This window comes from Loxodonta africana, chromosome 19 (assembly GCF_030014295.1).
Source record: "Loxodonta africana isolate mLoxAfr1 chromosome 19, mLoxAfr1.hap2, whole genome shotgun sequence".
Taxonomy (NCBI): domain Eukaryota; kingdom Metazoa; phylum Chordata; class Mammalia; order Proboscidea; family Elephantidae; genus Loxodonta; species Loxodonta africana.
Window position 1 is genome coordinate 862,750 of NC_087360.1, and position 19,233 is coordinate 881,982.

At 50.5% G+C, this 19,233-nt stretch overlaps 1 protein-coding gene across 12 annotated transcripts in view; it reads right to left on the reverse strand.

The window, feature by feature from the left end:
- The window catches only part of EP400 (E1A binding protein p400), an 86,406-nt gene that overhangs the window by 47,955 nt on the left and 19,218 nt on the right, over window positions 1-19,233 (reverse strand). For 7 of the 12 annotated variants that reach the window (XM_064272014.1, XM_064272008.1, XM_064272013.1 and 4 more), the window contains 10 exons: window positions 17,102-17,195; window positions 15,407-15,514; window positions 14,223-14,608; window positions 11,684-11,980; window positions 10,720-10,905; window positions 9,797-9,937; window positions 8,978-9,056; window positions 6,827-6,876; window positions 6,225-6,282; window positions 4,097-4,186 (listed from right to left, as the gene is read on the reverse strand). In XM_064272014.1, coding sequence (XP_064128084.1) covers window positions 4,097-4,186; window positions 6,225-6,282; window positions 6,827-6,876; window positions 8,978-9,056; window positions 9,797-9,937; window positions 10,720-10,905; window positions 11,684-11,980; window positions 14,223-14,608; window positions 15,407-15,514; window positions 17,102-17,195 — 1,489 coding nt within the window. The remainder of the gene's footprint in view (window positions 1-4,096; window positions 4,187-6,224; window positions 6,283-6,826; window positions 6,877-8,977; window positions 9,057-9,796; window positions 9,938-10,719; window positions 10,906-11,683; window positions 11,981-14,222; window positions 14,609-15,406; window positions 15,515-17,101; window positions 17,196-19,233) is intronic. The other 5 variants (XM_064272011.1, XM_064272007.1, XM_064272009.1 and 2 more) reach the window with 4 other exon arrangements.

The window sequence follows — 19,233 nt, forward strand, 5'->3', positions numbered from 1 at the left end:
CTGGAGTACGTCACGGTCACAAACAGCACAAAGGGGCTAACATTATAGGGGCTTCTTTTAGACCAAGCACTTCTGGAAATGAGACAGTGCACAGCTGTCCTTTACCAAATTAGCAACCATCTTTAAAACAGTAATGCTGGAAGAACACTGACTCAGACCCTCTCATGCACCACTGGTAATGGGATGAACTGGCTTAATTTTTCTGGAAACTGATACGGAAAGATTAGCGCTCTACAAGTTAATATTCTCTAACCTCGCTATTTCCCCCCTTAATGAATCTATCCAGGAGAATAATCAGAAACTTGGACCCAGATTCGTGTTCAAACATGTTTCCTGTTATATCTAACAGGGTAGGGTCACTTTGAGGTGTATACTTAGGATATGTGAAGTTTTCTGTATGTACATTGTATTTCAATACGTTTGTAAATATTCAAAATAAAAGTACTCTAAAGGAACAATGGAAACCCTAGTAGCGTAGTGGTTAAGTGCTACGGTTGCTAACCAAAGGGTCGGCAGTTCGAATCTGCCAGGTGCTCCTTGGAAACTCTGTGGGGCAGTTTTGCTCTGTCCTATAGGGTGGCTATGAGTCGGAATCAACTCAGTGGCACTGGGTTTGGTTTTGGAAAGGAACAATATTAAAGGCACTGTCCACTTGAGACTAATAAAACCCTTTAAATTCATGTGTCCGTAACTTAAAACACTGACCACACCAGACTGATGGACAGCAAGGTGGATACGTGATAGAGCCCGTACAGCAAACTGCTCGTTGTGGAACCTGCACGGTGGGGAGATGAATGTCACAGTAAGATCCTTTCAACTCTTCTGTGTGAATAAAATGTTATAATGCTATATAACTAGGAAAAAACAAAATAGGGGAAGCCACTGGAAAACCTTTACAATAAGAAGATAATGTGGCAAGAAGCCTTAGAACAAACCTAACAAACAACAACCAGGCAGAAGATAACGATGGAAAAAAGACCTCATTTAGATAGAAAAGGACTTACTGAAGTGGAGCTTCTAAGCACTGTGGACACCTACAAGACAAAGCCCTGAGGTGGCTCCTGGGGGCACACCCAGCCATGGGTGACACACAGCGTCGTGAGGATACTGTGGCAGCCAGCCTCCAGGGCGGTCCCCAACCCCACCTCTGGGTATTCCCTGTGGGCCCTGCCCCACTACGCAGGCCTGACTGTGGGCCCCCCAGCCTCCAGGGCAGTCCCCAACCCCACCTCTGGGTATTCCCTGTGGGCCCTGCCCCACTACGCAGGCCTGACTGTGGGCCCCCAAGGCTGCTCACAGAAAGCACTGCAGCATCTGCCCTGCTCGCGGGAAAACCAGCTGCCACATCACGAGTACATCGAGCTGTCACACAGGAAGTCCACGTGGCGAGGAGCAGAGGACCCAGCCGCAGGTAGGTGCGCCACCTTGGGGTCGCCTCCCACCCGCCAAGTCACATCTCCAGCCTAGCTGCTCCAAACTCCTAGCCCAAAGACAGGAGCGGACTGAGTGTGGTTTCAGGCACCAACTGCTGGGTTATTGCTTCACAGGTCCCACGCTCCCTTGGCAAACCCAGACATATGAACAGGGGCATGCTGGGACTCCAGAAAAGGATACTCTAGAGAGCAGGTGGTCACAAGTAGGTAAAAAACCCCAAACTCGTTGCCGTTGAGTCGATCCCAACTCACAGCGACTCCACAGGTAACTAGGCTAGAAATATCTGAAGAGTGACAGCAATACTCTGACATACGAAAAGTTACAGAACAAGAATCTGAACAGAAGAAGACTGCGCTAGACAGAACTCTGACCCCTCATGGCTCCCCTTATGTCACCCCCTCCTGCTGAGTGAGACCTGTCTGTTGAATATGACAGTCATGTGCCACTCCCGTGACTGTTCTTTACAGGGCAGAGAGATCTGCAGCTGCTAACGGGGTCTCCAGTCAGATGACTTAAGGCGGGAGCTTTATGCTCGCTCAGTGAGCCTGACAGAATCAGGGAGCCCCAAAAGGGGCTGGGCTCTCTCTGGCCACAGGGATTAAAGGAGTGAACGAGACTCAGGCAAAGACTACGGGCACCTCTGGAAGCTGAGCGCAGCGCTGCTGAGCACCATTGAGGAGAGGGAGGCCTTGGTCGTGTCCTGTAAGGAGCCAAGGTCAGCAACAGCCTGATGGGCTCAGAGCAGAGCCCCCCAGCCTCCAAAGAAGCAGCAGCCCAGTGGCACGTGGACTCCAGCCTTATAAGACGCTGAGCAATACCACCACTGACTGCTCTGGCAAGGATCACAATAGAGGGTCCTGGACAGAACTGGAGAAAATGTAGAACAAAATAAAAATTTACAAAAAAGAGCACACTGGTCTGACAGAGCCTGAGGAATCCCTGAAACCATGGCCCCTGGACACCCTGCTACCTCAGAACTGAAGCCACTCCCAAAGTTCACCCTTCAGCCAAGGATTAGACAAGCCTATGAAACAAACATGTAGCCTTGGCAGCACAGTGGTTATGAGCTCAGTTGCTAAGCAAAAGGTTGGCAGTTCGAATTCACCAGCCGCTAAACACATACACGTGAGGAACGTGCTTCTTAGATCAATCAAGTATACAAGACCAAATGGGCAACACCTGCCCAAAAGTAACACCAAAAAGGCAGGAAGGGACAGGAAAACTGGACGAATGGACACGAGGAACCCAGGGTAGAAAGGGGGAGAGCGCTGACACATTGCAGGGATTACAACCAATGTCACAAAACAATTTGCGTATAACTTTTTGAATGAGAAACTCATTTGCTATGTAAACTTCCACCTACAAAAAATAAGAATAATCGGGTTGACGAGGAGCGGGACCAGCTGTGGCTGCAGCAGTGCGTCCAGTTGGCCAGGTTTTGCACACGTTGCATGTTATCACTAAGTCCTCAGGACCACACCGTGAGGAAACAACTCTTCCTTGCTTCACAACTGAGGAAACCAAGCAGGCAGAGGGCGTAAGTCACGGAGCTAGTGGGTACAGATGTGAGATATGAACCAAGCAAGTCTGGCTCAACCAACCCAGAAGACTGCCATTCCCGGGAAGTGTTCCCTTTAAAATCAAGGCAGAGGTACCACCACCACGTTCTCATTCAACACTGAATCCACCAAGGCCCCAAACCATCAAGAGCCTCCTAAAGAAGACTAAGGCTGCGGGACTTGGTGAACTGGGCATCAACAATGCCCATGAAGCTGTAGTCATTCAGACGGTGCAGCATGGGTACAAAACAGACAAACTCATCAATAAAACCACAAAGGTCCCAGGAAGAGCCAGGCCTACAAGGACACTTAATTTATGGCTGCGCCGGCAGTGGCCATCAGCGAGGGGAAGACAGGCTTTTCTAAACAGAGCAGGGGCAGTCAGCAACCGTACTGGAGGTGAGGGAGGGCAAAGCAACTCCTGATGGATTACAGACATCAACATGCGTAAAGACAATGTTTACACCACGATACAGGAGCACCCACGTTATCTTAAGGTAAAAGGGTTTTTTTTAACAAGACTGGTAACACTTCAACAACACTAAAATCAAGAACACTTGCTCACCAAAACGTGCCATCAAGTGAACGAAAAGGCAAACCACGGCCTGGAAACAGACTACTGCAGCACCTCTTACTGATACGGAAGCCACGAAGCCACGTCCGACCATGTCCGACACAGAGAACGCGTGCAAACAAGGAGGAGCAGAGAAACCTGACACCAGGGTGGGCCAGACACAAAGAGGCAGCGCCTCGCCTGGAGAAAAGATGCTCTGTCCTCAGAGATCAGAGCAAGGAGGAGTTGTGTCCTCGGTGTGTGGGGATGGTGTGTGGGGATGGGGAGCTGGACACGGGAATGGTGTGTGGGGATGGGGAGCTGGACATGTGGCTCTCAACAAAACCCGGCAGTATTCTGTGAAGGTGACTGTGAGCTGCTCTCACTGCCTGTGCACAGGGAGCACGTGCACGGACGTCCACGCTCTCCTGTGTACCCAGTGCTTGATCCAGCGCTACTTTTTACATCTGACACGTGTTTTTTCAATCCTTTTTCGTATGTATTCGATACTTAACGACAGCAGTTCTCAATAAAGGTAGTGTCAGCCTACCTTCTCTGGCTAAATTAGTCAGCTCTGTTTGGTGGTCTACCATCCCTTCGTTTGCTTCTTCCTCTTCAATCGTCTCGTCTTCATCTTCCACTAAAACAGTTGTCATCAAATGTCAATGAAAGACTTCACGTGACCTTTCCAGTTACACGTTAAACACTAAACAGCCTCAAAATTGCTTCGCATAAACTACAGTAATTATAAAAATTCGCACAAAGCTTTGTCTTTCTCAAACGAAGTTTGGCAGATAGCTCATCAACAAGTGGGACCCAGGGAGCACACTTTTCTTCTCCACCCTGGTGTTTCCATGCATGGCGGGCCTGCGGAGCCCTGGGCGAACTCTCACCCACCGAGCCACCATCCCTTCAAAAGGGGCCTCTCCTGTCCTCCACGGCCCCGCCTCTCACCAGCTCCCCTCCCCGACATCTTCAGTCCTCGCACCTTGCTCTCAGAAAAGGGTCCGCCAGCCTACGGCATCAGGATGCCCATCTGGGAGCCCTCTCTCCATGGGAGCACAACCCCTTGTCACCCAAGGCCTGCAGTGCATTACAGACCCCATCCTCTGCCAGGGCTCCCCTCAGTGACTCCTTCCCATCAGCACCACACAACCCCTGGCTCTGTCTTTAGAACTGAACAACGTCTACACCGACCACCAGCCACCAGCTGCCACCAGTCCAATGCTTTGTCTTCTCCGCAAGGCCGCCACCCCCTCATCACACTGCACCCACTGGCCACACCGCCCTGCACATACCGACTGCTGGGCGCTCCTCCGTAGTGACCTCCCCGTGCCTGGCCCATGACCACCTGCAGGGAAGGGCTACCAGCCTCCTGCCAACAGCAGCGGTGGCCTGACACAGTGCTGGATGGAGACCATCAGAGGACTGCTGGCTAAGACCTTCCTGAGAGGCGGCCGCTCAGGGCAACCAGGCAAGAGGGGCCCTCTTGGCTCTCACACGTGCCCTCTTCCTGCAACCTGGGAGGACACTGCCGGGAGCACCCGGAGCTAACTACACCACCAAGGACCAAGAAGGATGGAGATACCCTCCAGGTCTCTAGCTCGTGTTGGCCACAGCTGTCTTAGCTTTTCCTGCCACGTACAGAAGCTAGTCCTCACAGGCACAGTTCACTATGCCAATAATGGCTAAACTCCCCAGTAAAGACAAAATAAACACCGAAACAGCAATCTTTCAGAACGTGGAAACCTAACACACACTGCCTCATCAGCCAGTAAACCACGTGGTACTGACCAGGGGCTGGTGGAGACAGCGGTCTTACCGGCACCTGGACGGGATCCCCACAGCGGCACCCTGACAACTGTCCCAGCCCTCTTGTTCCTGCCTGCCCACTCACAGGTCAGAATCTGCCTGGCCCCACGACCCATGGGTGGCAGACAGTGCCGGCTGATGGCCAGGGGGCCGTGTCTGCTCACACACACACACACACACACACACACACACACGCACACGCACGTGCGCAATGAGGACATGTTCGCTTTTATCCGAGGAAGTTGCCAACATCGAAAGGGCTAAGGATTTCTCCTGAAACACCCCATACCAGGCCACCTGGCCTGAGCCCTGCCCATCAAGCCGGCTGTAGCTGGGCAGAACCCTGTCCAGCTCAGACCCCTGGCCTCACAAACAGCGCCGGTCTGGGCCCAGGGCCCCCTGCATGGTAACCCTAATGCATCTTGGGAGACATAGCTGAGTTTCAGCCCACAGACACACAGATCCACCTGTACCCTGACCCTGACGCCCCGAGATGCCCCTGCGTTCCAGCCCTTCGGCACACGTGACCCTGACACCCCGAGATGCCCCTGTGTTCCAGCCCTCCGGCACGCGTGACCCTGGTGCCCTGAGATGCCCCTGCATTCCAGCCCTCTGGCACGCGTGACCCTGGTGCTTCTGCGTTCCAGCCCTCCCATATGCAGATCCCACCATGCAGCTAAGATACCCCAGGTCCTCTGGAGACATGAAGAAACACTCTGCCCCGAGACACCAGGGAGAAAGACCAAGGCAAGTTTCCCAACTGGGCCAAAGTCACCCCTCTGCTTCCGCAACCCCTATGTGTAGGTGCCAGTGAGAATTAACAGAGCCTGCAGACAGGAGAGGCATCACGGGGCGGGGGGACAGACCTTCCTCATCAGTTAAAGATGTGCTGGCTTTCCTTTTCCTTCTAGATATTCCTGAATCCTGAAACAAAGAAGAAAAACATCACAAACAGGAGCTCTTAGAACACAAGCGGCAAGCCCAGCTGGCCTCCCCATCCTTGTTACACAAGATGCGCTGTGACAGCCAGGAGAGCTGCGCTGACTTCACGCACCTGAACGGGACAACCCAGGCAGTGTTCTCTCAATCAAAAAACCCGTGAGGGAATTTCATGCCCATATTTCACACGTGATGTACTTACGAACCTGGGCTGGGAGGGACCTAGGACGTGCAGACAAGAACAGCAGGCCCCGGGCCCAGCCTGCCTCACTGCACTGTCCTCATGGGAGGGTTGTTCTTATTCACAGAAAGGGAAAAGCTTACGTCCACTCTCTCTTATTCAGCTGTGGCCTCTCAAATTTCCAAAGTAGCCTACAGCTGCAGTGTACGGGTTTATTTTTTTCAAAGCGGACTGGTGTTCTGAAGACAGGGAGTAAAAGTCACAATCTACGCATTTCTCCAGTGATGGAACATCGTGGTCACCACCTGGCTGCTGTCTCTTTGGAGCGCAGCGGCAGTCTGAACTTACCAGGAAGTGTTCTGGGAAAGCATCAAGTCCCAGGTGCCTGGGCTCTTTTCCTAAGGAGACAGGAACATGGTTAGCTTCGCCTAGAGCTGAAAGGCAGAGAAAGCTGTCCACACAATGTGAAGAGCCACTCTTCTGTCTGGCTCTGCCCTACAGGTACCTCCAACACTGAACAGAGGCACTGGGGCCATTCTGCCCTTCCTCTCAGCAACCCAGGAGCCATGAGGCACCAGGCCTGACCTGTGAGTCCACACACAGAGTGATGGCAGCTCCTAACTTCCAGGTCTGGACCCGTCCGCAGGGACCCAGACATCCCGGTCGTGCGCAGAGCAGTGGGAAATGGCACAGACTGACTTGTCATGATGTTTATTACCTTACACAGCAGTTCCACGACTTTCTGCCCCTCATTCCCAGTTTTCTCATCAATAGTGTGGGCATCACAAGGCCCACCCCTCCAGGGTTCTTCTGAGGACCAAGAGATGGCGAGTCTCTGCTGCTCCTGGCCCCATCAAGGTGCTAAAGGGACAGGGGCAGCTAAGCAATGCCCAGAGACTCCGAGCAAGGCAGACTCGCCTGAGAAAGGAAGACTGCTCTGAAGGGCAACACCCAGCCACAAGCCCAGAGACCCTAAGGGTGGCAGCACCTGATGGTCCACCTCACTGTCCCAACACTGCCACAGACAGGCTCAAACCTCATGTGAGAGGGTCTGGGGCTGATAGATGTAGGGGTGGGGACTCATCCTAGCAAACCTCACAAGAGATGAACTAGCAAACTGGAATGGCAGTGCACTTATTTACAGCAAGGAGATCAACCACAGGCAGACCAGATATTGACAAGCGGCCGCCAAGGAGAGTTCTCCCCTGGGCTCCACAGGCACAAAGGGTCAGGAAAAGCCTGGTGAGCGGAGACTCACACACAGGGCTTCTTCAAGCCGGGGCTACCAGCTCTGCCACAGGGGCCTGCCTGCCCACAGGGGCCTTTCCGTCAAAAGGTGCCTGCCTGTTATGCAGGCCTGACACCCTCTGACCTGACCAGAGGCCCCAGTCTGTGCCCACACGGTAACACCAGCACGACCACTGCCAACCACACCCTGAGATGGCACGAGCCCCTGGTTGATTCATCCTACTCCAGGCAGTATCTTACAAGTCTGACCCTTTCCCTGCAGCATAACCTGACCAGTCTTGGCTCCATTTGGCTGATTTAACTTCAGCTTAACTCTCAGGAGACAATGGCATTTTCTTCTTTTCCCAGTTCTCAGAATTTTCAGAGAACAAAACGTATTGCCTACAGTTACTTACAATGCTTTTCAAATACGCAATAATTTACAAACCTCCAGGAATACAGTTCTAAAAACTACAATATCGGAGATGAGAGAGAAAAAAAAACTACTCTACCTCAAGGAACTGAAAGCATGGATCTGACAAAGATCCATATACAACAGAGCTCACTGCAGCACTACATGACACCACTTGACCCAGACGAGAAAGAAAAGGGAGAAAGAGACGTCCTATGGCAAAGTCACAGCCTGAAGGACAAACACATCTAAAAGTGAACTACAGCTTTGTGGCTTTCAGGCATCAATTAAGGATATGTTTTAAGTTTGCTGCCTTTTTCATCTTTGCAGTATTCATTCAGTTAGAGCAGCTTGTTCATCTCCACTCACAAATCTCTCCTTGCCATTTTACAATCAGCTTAATCTCATTTAAAACCCAAAACGCTAAGAATTAATGTCTAAGAAATATCTCCAGAAATGATGTCTCGACTAGTGCTACAAACGCTTCGATTCCACCCAACCGACCACAACGTGGGACCCTGCAGGCCCCGCTGGAGGTCCTCGTCACACTCTCTCTCTCACCATGAGTCATCATGAAGAAAACACACTCAGGCAGCCTGACCACAAGGATGCCCATCTTAGCATCCACAACGAGACAGAGCTCAGCGGTAGTGATGCAGGGCAGTGCACGCTGCCATTACATGAAAACACAGGAGTAGAAACCCTCGATGAAGAGGACGACAGTGTTCTTTTTTCAAATGCTTGATGGTATTATTTTTTCTTCTAAAAATATTTTCAGGTTTTTTTTTAATTTATAATGAAGATATACTCTTTGTGCAATCTGACAAATGTCAAAAGCTATTTTTAAAAAAGTATCATACCTCGCCTGGAAACTCTCTGTAAATTTAAAGCTTTTTTCCTTTTTTCTTCTAATTCTACTTGTAGTTTTATTTCCACAACCTAAATACAAAAAGTTAAATAAATATGCACGTTATTAAGAATGTAAATCATACAAGTTCTGAACAGAAAACATCAAAAATTACACATACAGTCTAAAAACACAGTTGTCTCAAACTCATTTCAAAAATTCTTTAAAAGTAAATTTTCAACTTGGTGTTTTTTCATTTATTTTATATCTAGCTACATTCTGTCCAAATTCTATCAGGCAATGAGATGAGAAAAAGAAAGGCAGGATGGAGAGAGACAGAGAGACACAGAGGGAGACAGAGAGGGGCAGAAGGAGAGAGGGAAGGAGGGAGAGGAAGGCAGGGGGAAGGAGGAGGCCAGGCGGGAAGAGAGCCCGGGGACAGAAAGGGAGAGAGGAGGAGGAGGACGGGGAAACCGCTGTGAAGACTGGCCTCGGGCGACTGGTGCCCACACTGGAGGAAGGGCCTCCTGGAGGCCCTCTGAACAGCTCTCCAGCATGACTTACCAAACTCCTGGGTTGCAGCCTAACCAGGCACTTGAAGGCACAGACAGAAGAGCCTTGAGGCAACAAGCTTGCCCTGCGCCTTCTCAGGACCCCACAGCCCGGGCAGGGCAAACCAGTACCCACCCTTCCACATGTGCACCTTCCCAAGACCACTGCCCGCACGCTCCGCCTCCAAGTTCCCCCCACAGACCCAGCACTCCCAGGTTGGCTCTGCAGCTCTGAGACAGCCTATGACCTCTATGACCCCAGGTAGGATCCAGAATTTTACCTGCTCAATGTTAGACCAAAAATACTCTATCTCCCTGGCAGTGGAGGCCGCAATGCGCCTCAGCCGGTCCTGCTCTTCCTTCCTCCCTCTCTCCTCACGAAGCTTCTTGTCTTCATGATGGCGTGCTACGGTTCTGACCAGCTATAAATAGAAGGCCAAGAACTGTATGTTGTGCAGTGTCCTGCTATAAAATGGGATCTGTCAAGTTCTTACAAATCTACCACAATGAGCTACGAAGCCCACTCTCCTGTGCCCCTGGGGTGTGCTAGCAGAACCATGGGTGCGTCTACCAGCAAACACCACCATCCACACTGGCTTGCTTTTCTTGAGGGCATTATTGGACTAAATAGGCATACAGTTCTTAAAAAAGGACAACAGTACACTACAATCTTCTTTCCACAGTTAATACACTGTTAGCATCTTCCCATTCAACAGACACAGATCAGCACCAGTTTTTAGTTCACTGCACAGCATTCCACAGCATGAGTACGGCAAAGCCTATTTCACTCCTAGATATGAAAACTGCTGAGGCAAAGAGAAATCACATTTTTAAGGCTTTTGCTTTAATTTGCCAAGTTGCTCTCCAACAATTTACACCCTTTACGTACCCACCAGCAGCACCTTGAAAAGTGGCGAGACGTAAATTAAAGACGCAGAGATGCTCAAAGCCTGATGGGCTTCGTTTCCCCCACACCTAAGAGCAGCAGGTGCTGACTCTGCCTACCCCACCCTTCCTCCCTCTGTCCTCATCAGTGTGGCCCCTGCACAGCGTCCGGTCCACTGCTGTCCACCGTTGGGGATGCTTTTGTGAGTGGTCTGGGAGGCCATCCCCTGTCTACAACATAGCTTCTCTGTAAAATGTCTTTCAATTCCAACACTGACAAAAGAACCTTGGGGCCATGGCCGCCTGTGCCCCTACGCACCTTCTTGGCCGCGGCCACCTTCCACCTGCGCTCCTGGGCGAAGTCGGTGGCCATCCACTGCATCTCCTCTAGGAGGGAGTCCCAGTGCGCCCGCGGCCGTGGGGCCTCTTGCACCTTGGGCAGCCGCCGTGGTGACCACAGGCCCTCCTTCCTCAGCTCTGCAATGCGCTGCTGGACCTGGTTCTCCTGTAAGGGTGCACAGGGTCAGCATTCAGTGATGAGGGGTACGCCACCCACTCAGACACCCAACCTCGCTCGAGGCACAGTGGAAGTCCCTGAAGGGGGCTGGTTTCGGTTTGGTTGTTGAATACACAAACCTAAGAAAAACAGCACAGGCACCTGAACAGAAGAATGAATCTCAGGTTATCATCACCACAACCAAACATCTACCTTCGTTTCTTCACGTTCCCGTCCTGCCTTGCCCACTGGCCCTGCCAATCTTAGATGTATTCCGGTGAGGACACCGGTTCACACTTAGCTTTTTTTGTACCAATTTAAAGGAATCTTTTCTCGGGCAGTTCCTCAGAAAAGGGGGGCTGGGGCTAGGTCTGGCAAATGGAAACCATTTAGGTAGGCCGAGGCGGAAGGGAGGAGCTGCCTAACACCTGGTGCAGCCGGCTAGCCCAGCGCTGCCCCTCGGCATCCCCCAGGCTGGGTGCTCGGCCCTCCCAGTTGACAGCACAGCAAGAGCGCAGCTGGAAGCACTGCTGGCCCCCCAGGTCCACAGGTCCCCCACTCACAAAGGAAATCACCACGTTCTCTCCAGCCAGCCGTGCGTGAGACCAGAACCCAGCAGCACTATGTGCCCAGGCAGCTGCCCCAAGAGCAACCAAGAGCTCACCCTGGGCTCTGATGGCCATGCCCACTGCCACCTCAGGCATAAGATATCCCAGGCTGGCTCCTCTGGAGAGTAGCCCCAAGCCGCACTCCCCACTGGTGAAGCAGGTGTTTTCAGTGGGCTTACCAGTGTGATTTGTTCCGCCAGCTTATCCTGAGAACTGTCCTGGGATGCGGTAGCATTCTGAGCTGGGCTCTGAGCCTTGAGGGGGGCCGAGGCAGCTGCCCCCGGGGACCGGGATGTGACGGGAGACAGTGACTTGTTAGTTGCTGAGGAGGGTCTATTCACTGGCGAGGCTCGCGCAGGCGAGGGTCCCGGGCCCGAGCCGCCCACGGGGGTGAGGGACGAGGTAGAAGAGGAGGTGGGCAGAGGCCTCTGGCAGGGCTGGGCAGCATCCAGGGGGGGCCTTGTCAGTGCCACAGTCTAGCAGGCAGGAAACAAGACAAGGTTTCAGCAGCTCACAGGCTCCAGGCAACACAAGGGACATCAACGGAGATAAATGCAATAACAGCTTCCTTTCCATAACTACCAAACGAAAGCCACAATAGGAACGCGCTGTACAGCACAGCCACACACACGCCGGTGACACTTGCACTAAACGGGAGCATTCACTCCAGCTGGGTCCTCACCTATCGCCTCGTCTCGTGAACTTTCCTACTGAGCGACAGCCCCTGCTGCCTGCCCCCTTACCCCTTCTCTGAGGCACACATAAGCCCGCGTACCTCCTCGTGGGGGGCTGGGGGCGCCTCCTCTGTGCCTACCCAGATCGAGTGGGGCTTGTTCAACTGCAGGAAAGGCGCTCTGGTCCCCTTCCCTAAAGACTGCACTAAATGTTTACGAAATTCTGCCGAGGCAGGGAGGAGTGAGCAGGAGGGCGGGGTGCTAAACTGGGTGCTGAGGGCAGACTCCAGAAGTGTAGCACGTTCACCACCCAGAAGAGGGGACGAAACCTCAGTGACAACCCTGTCTCTATGCCCAGTGAGTCCCTTCCATGGCATGGGGGGTGGTTTCCTCCCACTCAGGAGTCGGCAAAAACCAGCCGCCGCAGGCTTTCGGAAATCCAGTTTTACCGGCACACAGCCATCATGTCTGTTCATTTCTGAACTGTCTGTGGCTGTTTTCTCGCTCAACAGGCGTGACAGAACTGGAGAGCCTGCGAAGCCTGAAGTATGTATTATCGGGCCCTTTGCAAAAAAAGCGTGCTGACCCTCTGCTACCGGTAAGTAATAGATCTCTACACACTTTGAGGGCTTTTTAAAAATCATCTTCAACAGCTGATCCTTAAATAACTGGTGGTGTTAGCTGCCGTCGAGTCAGCTCCAACTTGTGGCTTCCCCGTGCACAACAGACAAATGCTGCTGGGCCCTGCGGCACCTGCACCATCACTGGCACGCTCCGTTCCACTGTGGTGGCTGCGGTGCACTGGACGTGTGAGCACCTTCCATCCTAGGGGGCTCATCTACCAGCACTACGCTGGACAGTATTCTGTTGTGATCCACGGGGTTTTCACTGGCTAATTTTCAGGTTCTGTCCACTATGGATGACCCTGGTGGTATCTGAAATACTGGGGACATAGGTCCCAGCATCACAATAATACAAAGCCACCACAGTATGACAAATGGACAGACAGGTTGTGGCCTTTAAGTACTACAAACAACCTAAGAAAAACCACAGGGTTGTTTTAAATCATTATGTGGCCCAATGAGTAAAATGCCAACAAAGCACTCCCCACAGTGCCTGACACCATGTAGGGGTGAACAAACAGGAGCAACTATGCATCTGCTGTCACTCTATTATCATATAGCTAAGATCACGCTCTGCCATAGACTTCAAATAATCCTTGAACTCAAAGCCCACCTACAACATCCACCTGCTAGTGAGGGAAGGCACAAGGAAGCGGGCGCCCCCACTCACTGAAACAAATCAATTACAGATGACCAAGACAGGGCCTGGCCATCCTTTGGAGACCCTCTGCCACCCGTCAGGGCTGCAGACACGGTCCCTGCTCCGCTCAGCAGTCCATTCCTCTTAAGCGGCTGAGGTCATTTACTACATAAATTTCATAACACGCATCTGGGTAAGATCAGCAGAGGAGAGGGGGCATTCCAGATCCTTGAAAGGTGCACCAAGCCCAAAAAGTAATGCCCTCTCAGGTGTGCAGAGCACACAGCACCAAAAAGAATACAAACCGGGCAGGTGCCCCCAAGAGGAGTGGGCTAGGACAGTGACAAGGGCTCTGCACTCAGAGCCGGGACAGCCCCGTTTGATGTGCACACATCGTGCAGACCTGGGCAAGGCACACCACTGCTCGGCCTTGTGTCCAGATTAGTAAGTGGCCAGTAGCACCCCTCAGTTACTGGGGAGATTAAATGGGACAACTACACAATACCTTGGGCACAATTTGTGCTTCAGTAAGTGGAAACCCTCTATACTCAGAACAGCAATACTGAAAGTTCTGTTTTCTGTTACTTTAATTAGGACAACTACTATTACAGAGCCAAATAAAATGATGGTGCAACGATTTAACTGACTGCCGTCAAGTAGGAGTGTAACCGCTAAGAGCAAAGCCGCAGACCTCCGTGTGCACAGCATCCTTCCAGCCCTGCGACTCCCCCTTTTCCCCATCTCTAACTGAGCAGACAGATGCCTAGCTGTCCGGACATACCTGTGGCTGGGATGGAAGTTGAGACACCTGCATGTGGGCCTTCCCAGGCATGGGAACGTGGAGTGCGGGCTGGGCGGCCTGTTGCAGCGGAGGGGGGAATTGGCTGGGTGGGGGCACGGGGACAGGGCCAGGGGGCTGCTGAGTCTTCATGGGGATTTGGAGCTGTGTCTGCGGCTCCACCACCGGGGGCTGCTGCGAGAATTGCAGTGCAGACGACGGGGCTACAGCAGGGGCGCTGGCGGGAAGCAGCCTGGCAGGGAGCTGCGGTGGCGGGGTGTGCAGGCTGGCGGCGTTCTGCACAGGTGGCCCTGTGGAAGGGTCATACTGCTGCTGACTCTGCTTCTGTCCCGTGAGCTGAGCAGCCTGCGGAGTGGGGGGCATCCCTCCTGCAAACCCAGAGAAAAACCCCAACAGCAATGACTTTGGAAGCAATCCAGCCAGTGAGTAAGAAGGGAACACATTTTTACATCCAAATGTTTTGTCAGAGACCCACCATCTGAAAACCAACTCATACACTCAAACGGGAAAGTACATTGGTGGGGAATTAGTACCACATCAGATCTAACGTCACAAAAGCGCACACAGAAAGAAAAGAAAGGCACCCGACTTTTGTACATCAGCACCAAGCCAAACAAGCACCAAAGCACCCAAGGGCATCCCTCTACAGCAGTAGCAAAGAAAAGTGTAAAACGTGGCAAAGCAGTGACAGGCAGCCGTGTGGCTCTGGTAAAGTTACAAGGATGTCTCCAGGGGCTTTTTACACTGTACGCCTACTCCTCACTTGTCGACTAGCTCCTTGTCTGACATTTCGCATTTACAACAATGGTAAAACACCTACCAGCTCTTTTGCGTATTAACGATGTAAGTCTGGCAGTAACAAGTGTGAGGGAGTAACACTGGCTGTGACGGTTATGCGTCCACTTGGCTGGGCCGTGATTCTCAGTGGTTTGCCAGTTATGTAATGATGCAGTCATCCTCCGTTTTTACATAATGCCGATTTTCGCATAATGGCCTGGTCTTTGGAACTTAACCATGTCGGTAAGTGAGGAGTGGGTGTATTAAGTGGGATTCAAAGAACTACCCCAATTTCAGAAGCTCCACCTTGAACATACGACCTTGACTACCCAAATATAGTTTGGTGTTGATTATCAGCTAAAGGGGCTTCTTCTCACGCTAGGGCTTACCTTGTGCTGTCGGCATTAACTGCTGAAGAGGAACGCCTGTGTTCACCCCTGGGTGCTGGAAAACTACCCCTTGGTGACCCACTTCAAGTCGAGGCCTCTTACACTGCTCTAGAATAATTTTCAAAAAAGGTGCAGTGTGATGTAAAAATAAAACCACAAAGTAGTAGAAAAAAACATGTGTAAGTGTTTTTAGAATCTTTGAACAGGGAGGCGTTCTATGCATAAACCAAAACCCAAATGCCATAAAGAATAAGACTGGTGAGTATAATTTCTTGTAATTAAAAATTTGCAGATATTAAAAAAAGCATCATTAAAAGACAAAGGACAAGCAACAACCTGAGACACAATATTTGCAGCACATGATGGACGAGAGCTAATGTATTTAACACTCAGAAAGCTCTTAGAAGTTCATGTGGAAAATACCCACGACCAGAGAGAAAAATGGGCAAAGAACAGGGACAGTTAGTTCAGAAGAACAGGTTCACAAATGTTTAATTAACATGAAAAGACACTGTACAACCTGACTTGAAATTACCACACTAAACTAAATCTACCGCTGTCTGATCAATTCTGACACACGGTGACCATATAGGACACAAAGCTGAACTGTCCCATAGGGTTTCCAAGGTTTTAATCTTCAGGGCAGCACACTGCCACATCTCTCTCCCACAGAGCAGCCGGTGGGTTCAAACCATTGACCTTTTGGTTAGCAGCTGAGCATTTAACCACTACGCCACCAGGGTTCCTTTACTCAAAATTAAAGAAATCCAAATCAAAACAAGGTATAATTTTTCACCCATCAGACCAGCAAAGATTAAAGGATTGGTCATCCTTAATAAAATGGCAAACGTGAGAGAACCGGAAGTTGTTGCCCCCACTGGGGACCTCGGGGCAGCATTAATACTTCAGCGCATGTAACCTGTGGCCCGGTGATTGCATTTCTGTGAACCTCGCCTTTGATTATATTGACAAACGTGCGGAAAAATACGAGGCTAGATGTTCAATCCTGCGCTGACCGCAGCAGAAAAAGGAGAGTACCGACAAATGAGCACAGTAAGGGTCTGACTGAACAGGGACCGATCCACACTACGGACTACTGTGCAGTCATCACAAAGAACCAGGTGTAACGACTCGCAAAGACGTCCAAGGCAGCCTATTAGGTAAAAGAAATAATGACACATAACAGTGCCTGTGTGGTCACATTTGAATCCTTGTTTAAATAACAATGCTTGTGGAGGCACAGAAAAAACGTCTGCAAGAATACACAAAACATTAACAACGGTTACCTCTGTGGCTAGGGACTAGGCAGGTAATTCTAACCAGAGGCAGACTTGAGTTACACCCTTTTGACCTGTCTGAATCTTTTACGTAACATAATTTGAAGGAAAAATCAGTTTGAGAAAAAGAATGACAACTTCACCACACGGAGGATTTCAGTCACGCTCTCGTGGGGGTGACGGAACGACCAGCACAGAACACGCCTGTTCAACTCGGCACACACACACACGCACACACGCACACTCACATAGGTATTTTGTCCAGCTGATAATTCCCTCCAGAAAAAAGTAACTTTCAAAGTGGAGAGAAATTAACCAAAAATTACTTCCCCAGCGCTCGCTATGTGGAGGCATGTGCTGTGACTCCCGTTCTCAGAAAACGTGAGACCTGAGGCCTGGCAGCCTGGCTGAGACATACCTGCTGCCGGAGGCAACGTCTGCTGCCTCTGGTAGGGGTCCACTTCGATCGAGCTGCCCGCTGCGGCCACCAGGGTCCCTGAGAGTGCTTGCTGCTGGGGAAATGGAAAAGTGAGACATGAGACTTGAAGGTAAACTGCAACTATCTTTACCCAAACCCTGGCCTCATTCCTCTTTAATAAGAAAATGTGATCTGAACAACGTAGAATTAAAACACATTTGCAACGTCTACTTACACATACTAGTTTAAAACTCTAACTTACCTGTGGAGGAAAAAGAAAGGCCTTGTAAAGAATACATTCTGACTTTAAATGGATTTCAAATCAATGCAAATCTAGAGTCCCTGAGAAACTAGCTGGCTTTGCATATGAAATGAGAGCAGAGGGCCCATGCGGGAGGAGCAGGCTCGCCCGAGACCCAGCTCAGCCCACTGAGAAGTCACAAAGCCGAGCATGCCTTCGCACCGGAAAACAAGGCAAAACAAAACTGCATAATAAACAGAAATGTAAGACTGTGCCTCTACGGGAAACCGACGCTAAAACCCCCGTTAGTAACAATCTAGCTTGGATCTTCAAGAGGGTATAATTTTTGCAGTTAGCACCCTACTTGATCTACAGATAATGGGAATGGTAACATAGGTTACCGGTTATTCGAAATGTTTCAAGAAAAGGCCGTCGGGTTGTTTTTAAAAGAAAGAAACAACCCTGGGGCAGTACCGATCTAACCGGTGTCCTTACCTTCCACCTCTGTGCGCCAACCACCCCTGCACGCAGCGAACGCCAGTGGTGGCGTTTCTTAACCATCGCTAGCTGCTGCGTTATTATTTAATGATGAGATGACATCCACCCTACTTAGTGAGGCGTTTTAACTGCAGAAGTTACACGTGCCTGATCAAAGTCACTGCAAACCTGCCACAGACTATTCACCCGCGGGGAAAGCCACACAAGGTCCGTAAAGGAAGTGGGCTAGAATACAGTGCATCCAGCCTGATGGCCCCCATCTGCATTTAACAGAGATGGGGGCAGGGGTGAACAAAGAGAGGGAGGGTGGGAGGAAGGGAAGAAAAGAATGATTGGAGGGACAGACACTAGTGTGTTCAGGGTGATTATCCTGGCGCAGGATTACTCTGTGCGCTTATGTGTGCGCGCGCACGTGAGTGCTCTCCTGAATTTCCCAAATGTTCTACAATGAACGTGTATTACGGGACCAAAGCAAGTTATTTTTCAATTTAAAAAAACTGATAAAGCGTTCTGCTTCCAGTAATGTCCAAGTACTTCCTATCACACCAGACACTGCAGGTGACCATAAACTCTAGAAAAAATATAAAAAGTGTTAAAAGGCTGGCAGACAGGCAGGGAGTCAATACCTGCAAGAAAGGAACTAGATGAGATTCTTTTTTCCTGTGGAACTTGGCATGAGGGCAGGCACCCATCTGGGATACATGGGACAGCTAAAACGCGAAGAAATGCAGTCTCGGCAGAAAAAAATAGGGAGGGGAGGTGACCACAGTGGCAGGAAAGTTAAGGGGAATCACACAAAAGGAAACAGAGAGATGCCCCACACTCTCCGTAATGGCTGCCATGACCCTGGCTGGCTCTTACACCACAGCTCCATGGGACATACTCCAAGCAAGGCCAAGAGTTCCACCTACCACAAGGCAAACAGGGCTGGCAATTTCACTTCAACAAAGTTATTTAACAAACTGCTAAAGCAAAACAATCCGTACTCTTCAGAAGAACGTAATCCAGAATCCAGAGTCTATAACATATCACTCACGATGTCCAAAATCCCATTCGAGACTACTCCAGAATACAAAGAAACAAGAAAACAAAACATGGCCCATGCTCAACAGGCTCCAGCTCTGAGACGACCCAGAACACAGAATTAGCAGACAAGGACATTAAAGCAGCTTTAATAATTAGGCCCATGGACATAAAGAAAAAACATGTTTATAGTGAGGACAGTGCATCTCAACAACAACAAAAAAATACTATTTAAAAGAACAAAATGGAGATTCTAGAATTGAAAAACAGAACACGTGAACAAAAAATTCATTGGATAGGCTTAACAGACAATTGGAGGTACAGAATAAAGAGTTGGTGAACTTGAAAAAGGAGAACAAAGTTGGAGGAC